Here is a 15,609-nt window from a genome sequence, read left to right as displayed (position 1 = left end):
CATGTGGCAGCCAGCCTGGGCCATGCTGTAGGGTCTGCAAGGGGAGAGGTCCCTCTCTGCTGATGTCCAGATGACCTGGAGTCACTCCCTGAATGCTGTTGTTGATATTTGCAAACACTGGTCCTTTACCCTGCTTGCCTGTGGCTGATCTCATTTTGCTTTTCTGTCAGGGCCACAGTTCAAGGTCTGGAGGGGTGCATGTTGTGCATGTTGTAAGAGAGTAGGGGAGAAAGTTCTTCTGCCCTGATGCACCTCCCTGCCTGCTGTCCCACCACCCACACGTGAGCTGAGTGATAATTTGGTGGGGGGAGCTGGTGGAAGGGGAGGGATAGGAGGAGGAGAGAGGGTAGTCTGCCTAAACTCTTCCTGTATCTCTTTGGCACTCGGTGGATTCCCTGCCTGGATTCCAGTGGGACGGGAAAGGACAGGACAAGATAGAACGGGAGGGGCTTGCCTGGGGGAGACCTGCTCAGGGTTCAGGTGAGTTGGGCGTTTGCTTGTTGAGCAGATCTGGCTGGATGTGTTTGCTTGTTGAGCAGATCTGGCTGGATGTGTGTGTCACACTGGGAGTGCCAGTGCCTCCGGTCCTCCCTGCTGCATGCCAGTGCTCTGGAGAGTGGTCCAGCAAATCTGCAAGGGGAAAATCTTCCCAGCATTAAACAAAGGAAGAGAGAGATGGAAAATAAGGAGCAAATAATCAGTTTGGATCAACCCAGGGAAGAGGTTTTTCTTTCAATGATTCCTATAGGAAAGGACAGGCAGAGATGCTGCTGGGGGGCTGCTGGGAAGCTGAGAGCAAAGAGATGCCTGAAGGATGGATAATTGGTACTGAAGGTTGTGGCAGCAGAGAGAGAGAGAGAAAAGTACTCAGCAGAAAGATTGAGAAGAGAGATGAGAGCGAGCCAGATAAGGACAGGGATGAAGGGCAGGTGACTAAGTGATAATAGGTACAGGAGAAAAGGTGCTAGGAGTGAAGTAGGCTGTAGGCATTTCAGCTACTGCAAATATGAGTCAGTGACTCCCTCTCTTCCTGTGCTGCCCTGCAGAGGTGCTGGCCCTAAAGCATTTACCTGGGGGCTGCAGCTCTAAAAGATGTGCCTGGGAATGTGCTCCTTCTTTCCACCAAGGCTTCATCAAATTTGCCTCTGAGAAGGGGTGAGGCAGGGAGACAGCATAGTTTCTGCATGTGCTAGACTCTGGGGATCTTGGGCATTTTTGTGAACAAACCCAAGCGGAACATGTGGGGGTTTCATAACACCTGATCTGTGTCTTCTTAAATCAACAGTGCTTTTAAAGTAATCACTGTTAGTCAGGGCTTTCACCCAATGCCATTGGAAATGCCATTGCCCTAGTTTTTCCTCTTTGACAGCTGCTGATATGAGAGGCTGAACCTTGGACCTGACCTTTGAAGCTCTTCAACAGCCCAGTTTTGCTGGATTCATGGGTGCAGATGTGACCCTTGCAGAGGGCAGGCTAGAATGCCCTGTGCCATATCTCTGCTTGACGGTGCTCCTGGGCAGGGCTATAGGAAAGTTTTGGTACCCCAGGCTGGAGAGCAGACACCTTGCCTCTCAGAGGGTACAGGTGGGTTGCAGTCCCATGGCATTACAGTGTGGTGTTACAGCAGGCACTGCTGGAAGGCATTTATGGCACTGCTGGAGTCATAGTCTCCATGCACCTCTGCCTGCACTGATTTCACCTGGTGTGACTTGTCCTGAGCACCAACTGGAGATGGCTGAGCCTGCCCAGAGTCTGCCAGGTAGATCCCCAGCCTACACCTGAGCAGGACACAGGGTGCTGGGCTCCCTGTGCAGGGCTGAGCAGTGTGGGGATGATCATGGTGGGGAGCTCCTGCAGCTCTGTGATGTCCTCCTCCTGCTCTGCTGCTCTGTGATGTCTGCACACACATCTGGGCTGAGTCACTGGGCTCTGCCACATCAGCTGTTGGCTCCTGTCGTCCTCCGTGTGAGAAGCATAAAGCAATGTGTTGTGCCTTAACCTTGACTGCCTTTTGGAAGAGTTTTGCTTGAGTGGGCTTCCCTCATGCTCCCCTTTTCTCATCACTGACAGCAAGTGCCCCCAGGCTGTGCTTTTGGGAGGTCCGGCAGGGTGTGCTCGCCTGGGGGAGTTTAGATACAGCTGCCTACAGCAGTGTGATGCCAAATTCCCTGTGCTGCTCTCCCACCTCTGAACCACTGGCTGCAGTGCTGGCTCCTCTGCTCTCTTGCTCCAGTGGCTTTGCTGCCCATCCTTCCCTAACTCCTCGGCCTCCAGGCTCAGGCTGCACACAGGTGGCCAAGCCTTCAGGGCTGGCAGCCTCTGTCTCTTCACCTGACCTGCCCAGGGCTGCCAGGTGCTGTGCCTTGCTCTGTGAAATTGCTGCCCGGGCGAGGTGGCAGCTCTGTAGCCACCATGTCCCGTCCTGCAGACTCTGTTCTCTCCCCGTGGGGCACCTTCGGGCTGCACCACAGGTTGCTGCCCCTCTGTGCCCCTGTGGGGCCTGTTTGCAGAGTGGATGCTGGAGCAGCACAGCTTTCACCCTCTGTGCCGTTCACCGGCTCTGCTCCTCCAGCCAGTGACAGGAGCTGTGCTGTCCCCTTGGCTGTGCACAAGGACCTCTGAGCAAGCCACGGGACTTCGGCCAGACACCTCCAGCCACCAGGGAGGTGGCTCTAGGGGTTCCCCTGGGGCCAAGCTGGCTCTGTGTCTATAGGAGACCTGTCACTGTGGTGCCCTGTAAGAAGGATGGATCCTGCTGTGGATGGGCCTCTTGCTGTGTTGCAGCAGATACAACCAGACTATGGACTGAGTGGAGGTCTCAAGAGTATCTGCTTTTATGCGAAGACTGGTCATATTTACACCCCATTTATGGACTTCATCAGTTAGTCTTTTTTTCTAGGCTAAAGAAAGAAGACCCCTGTGTCTCTGTAGCTTAGAGCAGGCATGGTGAGCCATGGACACTGACAGAGACTGATCTGGCCCTGAGAACAACAGCCTACACTGATTTTAGCAAGATGTTTGCCACTGATCCTCAGGAAAGTCCAGCCACTTTTAGGTACTTAGGAGGATCTCCTGTTCTGGCAGCAGAAGACAGGCCGGGAGCCGTTTGGTACCCTCCTGAGCTGGGGGTGTGTGCTCTGAAGGGTAATGCTCTATAATCCTTGCAGCTTGTACCGCAGATGCACGTCATTAGCAAACTCTCATTTGCTTCTTATCTCACTCTTTCTGGTGCCAGTAAGTAGCAAACCCTCTGACTGCAGAAGCATTGCTCTTACTTCACGTTGGAGAAAATATAGGCAGGATCTGATCCTTGTAACAGCCTCCTGTGCCCCATGAACTTTGCTGAACAGATGCTTTGAGAATACCCTGCAGCCCACAGAATCTGGAAGTTAATTAGAAAGTGTAAAGAAGCCAAGTAGCTTTCAACAGTTTGAAACGAAAGGCATTTTAATTTCAGCTGCTGTCCTCGAGTTGATCAGTCTTTCTTGTGCTACATCTTTCCTTGTCTTTTTGCTTTTTGCAGCTGGAGCGAGCCATTCTCCAGCAGCACCTGGGTTTGGAAGCAGCCATCCCCGCTCTCTTAGATTGGCTGGAAAACACTTCCTTCTACTGCTGATATTTTCCTGTCCATCTTGCAGAGATGACCTATTCCAGTAGCAGCCCCCCCTCACTAATTTAACTGGGTTTGTTCCTCAAGCTGTACCTTGGCACTACTGTTCCTCTCTGAGCCCTGATTTTCTCTCTCTGCTCCCACAACCACCCCCGCCTCCTGCCATCAAAATGCAGTGCAGGATTTCAGCTGCCGACTAACTGCTGGCTCTGATTGTGCAACCAGAGAATTTTCTGTGTCCTCCTGCTCCTCCTTTTGTAACAGCCTGCTTTGCTTTCTGATTCCTCCCTCCCCACCTTAAATTGCAGTTTACGTCCTTGGTTGCTGCTTGTTTCAAAATGAAACCAAGAAACATAAATGCAGTGCAGCTGCCTGCATTGTCACCTGTGATTCTGCAGCCCAGGTAGCACCTATCAGTGTCCAAAGGAGCTTTAACACTGTGCTTCCTCTAATAAGTGCTATTGGCTGCTTTTTAAAGACATCTCTGTTTGCAGTTGTCTCTGCTTCACTATTCCCTCTTGAGATTGTCCTCTTCTCATTTGCCTTAAGACAAATCAGCAGAAGAGGTCAAATGGAGGATGTTAACTTCCCAGCAGTAGAAGCTTCTGTCTTGACAGCAGTCAGGAACAGGCAGTAAGTTTCAGGAAGAAAAGCTTTAGGAGAATTGCCATTGGCTTCTTCCTCTGGTGTCAAAACTCCATGCGGCTTCACTCTCAACTTTCTTGTCTCTCTCTTGCTCCTTGTCTCACCTGAACAACTCTGAAAAAGCCCTTTTTTTACCCTGGGGGAGGCTGAGGATACCACCATGTTTTGCTTTCAAATGACACTTTCTCTTCATATGCTCCTCTTCTTCTGATTTCTGCCTCTCCTCTTTAGTGGCATCTTGTTTCCAAATAAAGCCAAAAAATGCTGTTCTCCTGCATATCTGCATTGTGTGTTCAGCAGATCAGACCCAGCAGCTGAGTTTCCAGAGCACTTTGGGGGTGTCCTTGCTTTTCCTTGCCTTTTGTGACCATACTTGAAGAATCTCGTGGTGGTAGGTGTGGGACTAACAAAGTCCAAAATTTGTGACCAGAGGGAGACTGAGTTACCTCATTCAAATGTTGAAGAAGGGAACTTGTTGGTCTATGTTTATGGATGCCTGCATGCTGCCTGTTCTCCGTCCAGATCCTGTAGGAATCCAAGCGTGTTCTTATTTTTTCAGCAATAAATCTTTTTGGGAAAAAATATGACTGCTTCCATGCACCATGCCCAGTCCTGTACCATTTCATACAGAGCTGCCTGTTGCACTGGGCACAGAGGAAGCCTCCTACTCTGTAGGAAGATGAGAGACTGCAGGTCATTCCTGTGAAGGGTACTCCAGGCCTGGCAAAAAGCACCTCCTCAAAGTGCTGAGGGCTGAAAATACAGCAAAGCACCTCTAGAAGAGACTGTCGAGTTCAGAGGGAGCTGAGAAGGGAAGGTGGTGGTGGTGGCTGAGTGGGTCCGGGAGAGGGGTAGACTATGGATTGCATCAGATGGCATCTTAACAGTTGGAAAAACTTTATGGCAGAGGGAAAAAAGAGGCTGGGAATGAAAGAGTCGTAGGATTTTTTCCCCCCAAATTTGGTGAAGAACAGCAGAAAAGGTGCAGGTGAGCAGTGAGGGGCACAGTCTTTACTCTGAACTCATGTATTATGGAGAGGGGTATCCAAATGGAGAGGAAAACGTCTGCCTATCAGGAAGGATGTAACACAGTAGATGGCTGTGGCTGCTGTGGGAGAACCAAATTGTTCTTAGCTGGAAACAAGAAGTTATTTGAGTCCCCATCTGGCCCCAGAACATACAGGGCAGGGGCACAGTAGGATTAGATGTTTAGAAAGAGAGCCAGGAGGTACATAAATAGGCTTTATCACAGAAACAGCAGGCAAAGCTGAGAGGGAAGCAGTGGGTATGTGTAATGCTGTGCATGGCTTTGTCTGGGAAAGGAGAAGCTGTAGTTCATGACATGAAGGGCCAAAACTTTGGGCACCAGTTTAATCCATCATCTGTTCCCAGCTGAAGAGGTTTGACTTCATAACCAGGGTGCTTCCCCCATTCTTAAAATAGGAAAATGAAGCCACAGGTGCTGTGTGTCCCCTGCTGTTCTATTTTTGTCCAAGCTGTGTTCCTCATTGCAGCATCACAGATTCTATTCCTTGTGTTGGCCTTTCAGGAGTCAAAGGACAGATGCAGAGTCAAAGCCCTGGTCCTGGTGTCCCTGGGGTGGAGGCTGGTGACAGGGCTGAGGCTGCAGGCTGTCACTTAATAGCATTCTCTTCCTGGGGCTTGGTGACAGGTGATTACCTGATTATGATCTTCCCCTTCCCCCACATGTGAAACAGGTCTGACAAAAGAGAAGTAAAACACAAATATTAGTAGAAATAGGCTGGCTCTTGCATCCACCTTACATTAAAAGAATAAAAGCAAAGCATTAGGTAAGTCATCTCCTGCCATTTTCCTGTGACATCCTCAATAAACCCAGACTTAAACATCATTGTACTTGATAATGTGCCCTGGACTGCAGCAAATTGGAATGTGCCAAGGACTGTGACAGATCAAACACATCTCATTAAGTATGTGTTACTTTTTCTCTCACATTTGACAGTGCGTGGAGCTCTGCTCCTCTCAAAGATGAGGAGGCTGTGCTGCAGCATCGGAATAAACTGATTAGCCAGCTGGCAGGCCTTGCTGCAGGCAGGCAGTGGGGAAAGGGGCCTTGCCTGAGCTTCAGAAGCTGATAAATAGGTGGCAGGAGGACATGATGTTTCCACCTCCCTATGCAGCCCAGCAGGCGAGCTAAGGGAAGAGAGCAAAGCTGGGACTGGGAGGATCTCTGTGCTGGTGAGCTGCTGCTGCAAGCCAGCATTTAGGGTGTGTGCCTTGATACCACCTTCTTGAAATGTGGGGGTTGAGGTTTGTATGAGCCTGTTAGAGGGCTGATTGACCTTTACACTCATATGTAGATCCATATGTGTTAGAGCCCTTGGTGGGTTTGGGACGATGCAAGCCATACCAGCAAATAGGTGCTTTCCAGCATATGGACCATAAAGGGCAAGGGCTGGAGATAAAACGGAGATTGATTCCTTAGTGCCCTCATGCATCTGCATTTGACACTGAAACTGGTTATGCCCACTGCAGTACTGCCCATATATAAGTTCATATTGGAAATAACTCTAAAACCCTCTCAAATTTATAAGGGATCAGGATCTTATGCAATGTTTTCGAAGAGGCAGCTATATTAGCCTGGAGGATGCTCTTCACTGACCCCTGACTGCTCTTCTCCTTGGTTTGTGCTCCCCTCGTTCTTCCTGCAGCCTCTATTACAGTGGTTGATGCTTTGCATGAGATTCATCTCTCTACATTCAGAGTCCATGGATATCTGCTGATGATTTCAAAGCAAAGAGGATGGGCCCTTCAGGAAAGCAGATGGGGGAACAAAGACTGTTGTTGCCTTGGGCATTTAGAGAGCAAGTGGTGTATTACACTGTGAGATCTGATTTCCTTTCTTTGCTTGAATAACAGAGGGAGGAAACATGTCTGTGTTAAAGAACTACTTGTTTTGCTGTGAACATTCATTAGAAGTTGTCTTTTCATACGCAAGCATGTTTCTTTGCCCGAGGGCCTGATATATCCAGAGGGTTTGCATTTAGGAAATCATTTCATTTACAGGAGTAAATGAGACACTTTGATAATGATGCTGTCTTGTGTGGGGTAAGTGCCAGCAGAGCCAACCAGTTCCTGTTCCTGCTTCCCCCTTGCCTCATTGGAAACTACACAAAAACAAGTGCTGTGGTGTTCCTTGGCTGCTGGGACAATTAGATGTTAGAGTCTACATGTGTGCTTTTATTTCCAGCTAGGTCATATTCCCTGGTGGTCCCTACTCCCCATGAGATATCTCACGCCCTGATGCTGGTCCAGAGGGAGATGACTGGAGAGAGACTAGGCAAAAGGAGGGAGGGAATAGGTCCTGGTGGAAAGGGTGGATAGATAGATTTGGTGGTCCTATAAGGTAAAGGACATCAAAGGTGACAAGATCCTGCTCACCACTGAGTTGCTGACTGAGAGAGGTCCCTGGCCTGAGCTGCCTCCAGAGCTGTGCTCGGACTTTGCCTGGGAGAGAGCAAGTTGAAGTAGTCCGGAGCAGATCTGGGGGCAGTGGAAGTGTTAAGCAGTGTGGGTGATGCAGACTGTTGTCCCTGTTGTTCCCTGGAGATGGGGATGTCCCCTTAGGTGGCACAGAAGGAATGATAGATGTGCTATTAAAAAAACCAACCTGGTGAACCACCAGCAAACTGAATCTGTAAGTTACTGTTGAAGGAACCAAGCCCTGATTTCTTTGCAGTCTCAGATGCTGGGAATGGAAACAGAGATGCTGCTGCTTTGTTTCCAGTGTAGTTTCCTAATCCCAACATAGCAATGTGTATCCCTTGCTGAGCCAATCACTCTTTCAGAGGCCAAGTTGTGCTTACTAATAATGCCACCAGTGAGATGTAGCTAAAATTAGGACTTCCCTGTCATGGTTCACCAGATTCCCTGCTCGTGTTAGGTCTGTGCTTTCTGTCAGGACTGACACGTGCATCCCTACCTCAGGAAACTCACTAGAGGAAGATTTTGAGAAGAACTTTTTTAGCTGTGACCGAGGGAGCTTTCTCTCTTCACGCTTTCATTTCTTCTTATAATCAAATGCCTTTAACAACATGAAAATGTTGTTGAAAAGAAGATTCAGTCTGGTCTGTGTGAATTTTGACTGGATTTAAAGTAACTAGCCAATAAAAGGACTTTGTGTATGGTAGAGAATTGCATCTTTTAACATTGCTTCATTAAGGTGATGCTAAACGTAATGCAGGATTTAGTAGAGACTGGAAAATGTCTTAATTGTGCCACTCTGGATGCCCAGCCACATTCAATGTATCTCCTCCAACAGTGACTTCACTCTGTGTTTCCACCTCTGGGCTTTTTCCCACTGTTATTTTCACTGCAGCACTGGACTTGTCCAATCTCAGAACTCCCTTGCCCAGACATGAAACACCTGACAAGTATGAGGCCCTTTTGCTCACCTCAGGGGCTTTGTTTCCTTTGTTTCCTGTATTCTTTGAAAGGTTGGGCAAAGGTGGAGGATTGGTGCTGGTGCCTGTTTGTTAGTGAAGAGAGCCTGGGTCAAGTAAGTGTCTGTGCATTGCTGAGTTGTCAGGCTGTTGGTAGTGTAATGTGGTGTCCAGGGGGACAAAGACAACACTCCTACCAGTGCCTTGAGGTAAGATAGTAGGTTGTCCATTCTTGTTCAGACTATTAATCTTATTAACATTTCTCTCCTGCCATCTAAAACCAGAAGGAGACAGTTGTTGTATAAAGCACACGGGGAGAAGAAACTCCTTCTGCCTCCATTCTCTGCTTCAGCTCCAGCTCCTGTTCTGTTCCTCTGAACTGCTGTTTCCAATTTAACAGGCCAGATTTCAGCAATGATGGAGGTGCAGAGCACTTAGTCAGGGGCAGATGGGAAGGATGAGGAAGGGGGCTGTGGGCAGGGAAGGGTGAATTCAGGGGTGAGTCCAGAAAAGGGGTAGTGTGGGTGAGTTCATCTCACCTGATCAGTGACCTTTCCTCTGTCTCTTCAGCACAGACATAACTTGGGAATAGTACTTTGTGCTGACACTAAAGAAACCATTTTCCAGAGGATAATGGAACCTCAGGCTGACACAAGGAACACGTCTATTGTGGTGACAGGTCCTCTCCTTCCCTCTTCCCACCAGCTTGTCCTGCAGCAGCTCTCTACATCCCATGCTCTCCTTTTCTTCTGTCCCACAGAGCCATGACAAGAGCTGTATCTAAAGAAGGAGAGCCCAATGGGGCCATTGCAGGTCCTGAAGAGACAAAAGTGGAGGAAATGGAAGAGAGAGGCCAGTGGCGTAGCAAAATGGAGTTTGTGCTGTCTGTGGCGGGGGAGATCATTGGCCTGGGTAACGTGTGGAGGTTCCCATACCTCTGCTACAAGAATGGTGGTGGTAAGTTCACAGCGTGCATGAGATGTTCTAGATCTGTAGCCATGACAAGAGATATGTGCATGCCTGAACCCATTTCTCCTATGCCTCATGTGCCCCAACATGCACTCCCTTATCTTCTCCTCCAGCAAGTTAGTTCCTGCCAAAACCAGGAGGAATACAAACTGAGGGGTAAATTCAGCTCTACAGCAGGTACTGTTTCTGAAAGCAGCAATCTCAGGTTTGGATGCTGAATTAACTCTAGTAACTCCTTAAGGCCCTTGGGTATCCCAAGAAATTGGTGGTCTTTGGAAACTATCAAATGCTGTGAATGGTCAGAAAACCATCAGCAGCCTCCTCCTACATAATTCCCTTTTCCTACTCCCTGAGTTACCTCCACCTCTCTCAGGCCCTTCCTCACAGAGGAAAAGCTTAGATGGTGCTGGTATCCTTGCCAAGGCCTGATACCCCTTAGGAGGACATTTCTCCCTCTTTCTCAGGAGCAGTTCCCCCAGCCATCAAACCACTGCTAGGAAAATCCATCCCCAGGAAGGGTTCATTCACCTTTCCCTTTGTCTCTTTGCATGGCTCTCCTTTTCCAGTAACACTGCAGTAAGATCATTACATGGTTAAAAATTAAACTTTCTCATAACAATAAAATGAAACGGAAGGGAATAATTGACTGTCACTAACTTTTCTTGGTGAATCAAAATCAACTTTGTAAAAGAAAAGGAGGAATAACAAATTACATGTCAAATACAGCAATAACTTCTCTTTTGTTCTTGTTCTCTAGAGACACCTTGAAATAACACTCTGGGACTTGCTTGTTCCCCCCACTTTAAAATTCCTTTCTCTGCAAACCATGCTACAAAGACCTTTTTTTTCCAAGGCGTTGTGAGCTTTCACCAATAGATGAGTGGTTCCACTGTAGTTTATCCCAAGACTTCCAAATTCCTGCCCTCTGTGCTGTTGCTGGAGTTTATCCAAATCAAACAGGAGACAATACAATGACTCCTCTAAAACAAAGAGAGGCTGGGTAAGAAATAGTTAAAGAAAATGGAATTGAGTTTTTCTTAAACTTGGGATGGTTTTTAGCAGATCCTCCAGCCTCCTTTTCCAATGTTTTGATGGGAGGCACTGGAGCCACCAAAAGCAAGTAAGACCAGCACGGATTAGTAAACACTGGGAGTGCCTCTGATTGAACAGCTCATTCTGCAGTGATGCTTTGAGAGAGGAGTCATGGGTTTTGCATGGAAAATTTCTTCCTGAGCTCAGATGATATCTTTGCATAGTTTATGCCTATGGTATCCGGTTCAGTAGTCCTTGCAATTTGTATGCTAATTAGTGTAAGTGAAAAGGCTACTTTTGTTCACTTTAGATACCTATTGAATAACTTTTTTTTTTTTAAAATTAAACTACTCTGGAATATCTAAAGCTGTGATTCAGAGGGCAACAAGGCTAGGCTTGGGAAAGATTAGGATGGGAGAGGCCTCCCCTCACAGCTCACATGCTGCCTTTGCAGAAGGTATGCCACTGCTGTACAAGGTACAGTTCTCTCTCCAGGGCTCTAGGGAACCAGAGGGCTGACAAACTTGTGTGGGACAAGGCACTGTCTTTCCTATGACACTCAAAGATATTCTCATCATTGGAAAAGTCCTTGAAATGGCAAAGAAGGCATTTTCCACCTGTAATTGTTGCATCCCTGTCCCTCCTCCCCAAACTGGAGACTGCTGTCCTGTCACCTTTCTCCACCTTCAGATGTTATAAAGCTGTAAGAGAGATGCCATAGAAACAGTAGCACTAATCTGCTGTAAAGCAACCAACTGCAGCCTTACCTATGGCTGCACTATCAAATTTGATCTAATTGCTCAGCATCCTGAACTTGCTGTTGTCTCATAAGGAAAAAAGAATCTGTTTCTGGGGGCCCCTCTCAGTCCTCCAGTGGAGCAGCAAGTTGAGGAGGGCATCACAGCTGGAGTTTCAGCTGGTAACTGCTCTGGGATGGTTACAACAGACAAGGCAACAGAGGTGTATCAAAGCCCTCATTGCTCAGAGACCACAATGGGTCAACCTCTGGGACAAATGGTATCAGAGGAGAGAGTCTGGAACCTGCTGAAAGACTCATCTGTGTGCAGGATGATAAAGCTGTCTTACAGATTTGGCAAACAGATAGATGTCTTGCGGCACCAAAAGCAGCAGCTGCCTCTAGTTCAGCATATGCAACTCCCTTTCCCTGCTCTGCAAACCTGGACTGACCCTGAGAACCAGCCTCCTTCCCTCTGGTCCCGGGTCTCCTGCAGCTACGCACAGCTGTGTTTAGGGGAAAATTTGGATGTTCCTTGTTATTGTAACATTGTTGGCTTAAAAACAAGGGCAAGTGTTCCCAGTCGCTAATTGTCACAGGAAGGGATTTCAGCGCTGATGCCTGTGCTGGCAGGAGAGGAGAGGGCCTGAGGGGGACAATGTCTGGGTTTGGCTGAGAAAGAGACCCTCATTGTGGTTGCAAGCACTGGCAGCGGGAGCTACCCATGACCAAAAGTTTACTGTGTGGAGTGGCAAGACCTTGACAGTTGTTTCAGCGAGGAAGGCAGTTGCCTTCACTTGTTTGGAGCAGAGTGAAAGTGTGAAAACCTACACTAAAGATCGGGAGAAAGGTGGTGAGGTGACAGAAGGAAGGTCAGCTCTGAAAATGACATCTCAGGACCAGTTTCGAGCAGAGCAGTGAATTTACTGGGTGTTTCAGTTTGGCAGCAGAACTGAAAAAAAGGAAAAAATATTCAGGCAGCTAACAGGGGATTACACCACTTTTTTAGGGCATTCAACTGATGTTTTTGGTTTTGTCTTTTCTGATGCTTTGCTTATGTTGGTCATTGTTTCTGGAAAAATCCTGCTTTTGCTCTCCTTCTTCTTCCATTTCCTCAAGGGTTAATCTGAGTTCTATTTCAGGCTGATTTCTCTTAAGACATTGCTCTACATTGTAATAAAAAATTGATTTTGAAGAGAGAAGTTAACCTTCTTCATTTTGAAAATGCTGGAAAGATACTCTGTTGCCCTTCCCCTATTTCCATTCTTTTGGTGCAAACTGCTTTTCAAATTTGATGTGAAATATATCTCAAGTGAATTTATATCCTGGCAAATTTATTACTTAGTAAGAAATGTCACCAGCCTCCAGGTTTGTATCCTCTGGACAAGTGGGAGTTTTGCTGTGACTCTTGTGAAAGGCAGAACAAATGTGGTTATGTGAAACAAGGACTTAGTTGGTTCACCACACTCCTGCTGAAAACTGGAATGAGGTCAGGAGCATGAAGCAGGGAGAACTCCAGCACTGCTTTTTTTTATCCCCTTATCTGGCTACTCTTTACCTCTAGGTTTTGGCCAAGAACAAATGCAGAAGTACTGCATTTGGCAGTAGACAGACCACCCTTGCAGTAGCAGAAGACAGACCACTCTTGTATTTTTTTCTGAAAAATAATGGCTTTGGAGACCTTGCCTCTTTAGCAGAGGTTGCACAGTTAATTCGGAGAAATATTTGTGTTTATCTAGCTGATTCCAGCTGTGGCCCCAGGTACCTGGCAAGGAGTGGTGAGAATAAGGCTTTTGAAGAGGTTTCTGAGGGAGCATCTTACCTCTCTCTGCAGGAGCCTTCCTCATCCCTTACCTCATCTTCCTCTTCACCTGTGGGATCCCCCTGTTCTTCCTGGAGACGGCGCTGGGGCAGTACACGAGCCAGGGAGGGGTCACTGCCTGGAGGAAGATCTGTCCCATCTTTGAAGGTCAGTCAAGTTACAGGCTTTACTGGCAGCACTTTCTAACAATTAGTGACTCACTGCCTTTTTCAGAAATGTTGTTATTATTATTCTTTTTTTTTCCTTTCTCCTTTATTCTCCCTGCCTTTCTCTCTCCCAGCCTTGTTATCCCTCCTGGTGACAGCTGTGTGTGCAGGGGCAGTTCCCTGACCCCTCTGGAGGTGACCGAGGGTGTGTGGTGCTGACTGGGGGCTGTGCTGGTCCAGGTGAACTCCAGTCTCTGCTTTGAGAAGCTCAGAGCCTGGGAGAGAGGAGAAACTGGATGGCCAGCTTGCAGGAGGAGGATGGAAGTGTCAATACATAAACCCCTGCATGTAGTCCAGGACAAACAGCGAGAAGAGGATGAGGAAAGCTGTCTGGTTTATAGTGCTTTCCCTGCCCACTGCAGTGCCCAGGTTGCTGTGGCAGCTTTTGCAGGCTGGCATCATCCAAACTGGAGGGGATCACGTTGCACGTACTGGTCTGACAGCCCAGAGATGGCATGAGGTTTAGGTTAAGGCACAGGTATAAGAACCATGATTTCTGGGGCCCTGGGGAAGGCTGTTTAATGGCATTAATGTATTAATGAATCTAATTTCCTCAGTTCTGCTGTCCAGAGGAGAGCTTATTACCCACCTTTTGCAGACGGGGAAACCTGTGCTCAGGCAGACTGCAGGCCTGGTTAATTTGCTCGAGCACGGGCGTGCAGCCCTATTTGAAACTCCCTGGGGACTCCAGGACCTCCTGCATTGGAGACCTGTGGCACAGGCCTGGAGGTGAACAGCAGTGGCATTTCAAAGGTTACTGACAACCAGTTTTAAAGGAATGAGTTGGGCCTTTCTGGCCTGAGTATGGTTCTGATGTCTCAGCGAGCAATGGGCACAGTCAGCACAAGACCAGTGCTGTGCTCCTAGGTCTGTACCTTGGCCCCTGCACCTTACTTCATGTATATTGACTGTGAGAACATTTTTTCCCTGAGTCTTCCCAGGAGTAAGAGATTCACCTGCATTTATTTTCTTTAAAGGCTAGAGTTGATTTTCCTGAAGGAGAGGCACTGCAATGCAGTGACACCACAGTCGCCAAAACATTTTTTCACATCAGTGTAAAGTTTGTCTATGTTGGCTGTTCCAACATAGACCTGTCTAAATATACCAACAATGTGTCCTGTCTGCATGCACAGTCTCAAAATCCTTTCTCTTTCCCTTGTGTAGGTCTTGCCCTATTGTCTAGTGAGCCATGTTATTGGTGTTGCAAGCCTGATGTGTTGGGAGTTGGTTGGCAGTCCCATCCTCACCTCCTTTGCTTTCCTTCACAGGAATTGGATATGCCACACAAGTAATTGAGTGGTATCTGAATATTTACTACATTGTCATCTTGTCCTGGGCACTCTTCTACCTGTTCAGCTCCTTCAATTCAGTGCTACCATGGGCTAGCTGCAATAACCCCTGGAACTCAGGTACACTTTCCCTTGATCAGCTTTTAGCTTCTTTCCGATGCCCAGAAATTATTTGGGATTTGTAGAAAATATTTTTTTCTTTGAATAAGAAGCTCTTATGAGCTGCAATGTGATTTCACAAAAAAATCTGCATTTTCTGGCAAGTGGGAGAGGTGGGTGGGAGAATTTTCAAGCCAATCTTGAGTCTTCCTCATGTGGCAGGAGCTTTTTATTAGCTCCGGTACAACAATTTATCTTACAGTTCCTTTACTCTACTCCACTCCTTTAGAGTTACTGGGACAGTTGCTGCCAATGCCTGAAGAATTTTCTCTGCACTTGCAGCTTTTGGCTAAATCAGGCCAAGCCTGCACTGGAGAATTTTGCCAGTACAGGTCCCTAAGTGAAGGAACCAGTAACACAAAACTATAAGAGCACTGTTTTCCTGGTTTAATCACATCCATACAGCCTCTATACCTTTACATTGGCCAGGGATCTCATCTCCTCATGCCCACAATTCATATAACTGCACCCAGCAGAGAAGACTTGGCTTTGGTTTTACTCAAGGCACTGGGAAGATGGGGTAGATGTGAAGTAATCCTCGTGGACCTGTTGTCCTTGACAGGACATTTTTAATGTGTTGAACAGGTTGTTTTGTTTGGCAGCAGCTTGGTTCCCTCCCCTTTTCTCTTGTCAGATGATCAGTTTCTGTGATGTGTTAAATTTTTCCACCCCATGGGCCGTTCACTTACAGCTTCCTCTGCCCCTTCATCCCAGCAGAGG

At 47.6% G+C, this 15,609-nt stretch overlaps 1 protein-coding gene across 7 annotated transcripts in view; it reads left to right on the top strand.

Annotated features, from left to right (window-relative positions):
* Positions 1 to 228: 228 nt before the first annotated feature.
* Positions 229 to 15,609, top strand: part of SLC6A12 (solute carrier family 6 member 12) — a 41,413-nt gene continuing 26,032 nt past the window's right edge. Inside the window, exons 1-6 of one of the 7 annotated variants that reach the window (XM_027680658.1) lie at positions 236 to 281; positions 411 to 480; positions 2,900 to 3,055; positions 9,437 to 9,633; positions 13,248 to 13,382; positions 14,710 to 14,850. In XM_027680658.1, the coding sequence (XP_027536459.1) occupies positions 3,015 to 3,055; positions 9,437 to 9,633; positions 13,248 to 13,382; positions 14,710 to 14,850 (514 nt within the window). In that variant the 5' untranslated portion in view covers positions 236 to 281; positions 411 to 480; positions 2,900 to 3,014. The other 6 variants (XM_027680664.1, XM_027680661.1, XM_027680659.1 and 3 more) reach the window with 6 other exon arrangements.

This window comes from Neopelma chrysocephalum, unplaced genomic scaffold (assembly GCF_003984885.1).
Source record: "Neopelma chrysocephalum unplaced genomic scaffold, ASM398488v2 Primary Assembly neopelma1_59, whole genome shotgun sequence".
Lineage (NCBI taxonomy): Eukaryota > Metazoa > Chordata > Aves > Passeriformes > Pipridae > Neopelma > Neopelma chrysocephalum.
The sequence above is the reverse complement of the archived record's forward strand: the minus strand, read 5'-3'. Positions and strand labels throughout refer to the sequence as shown.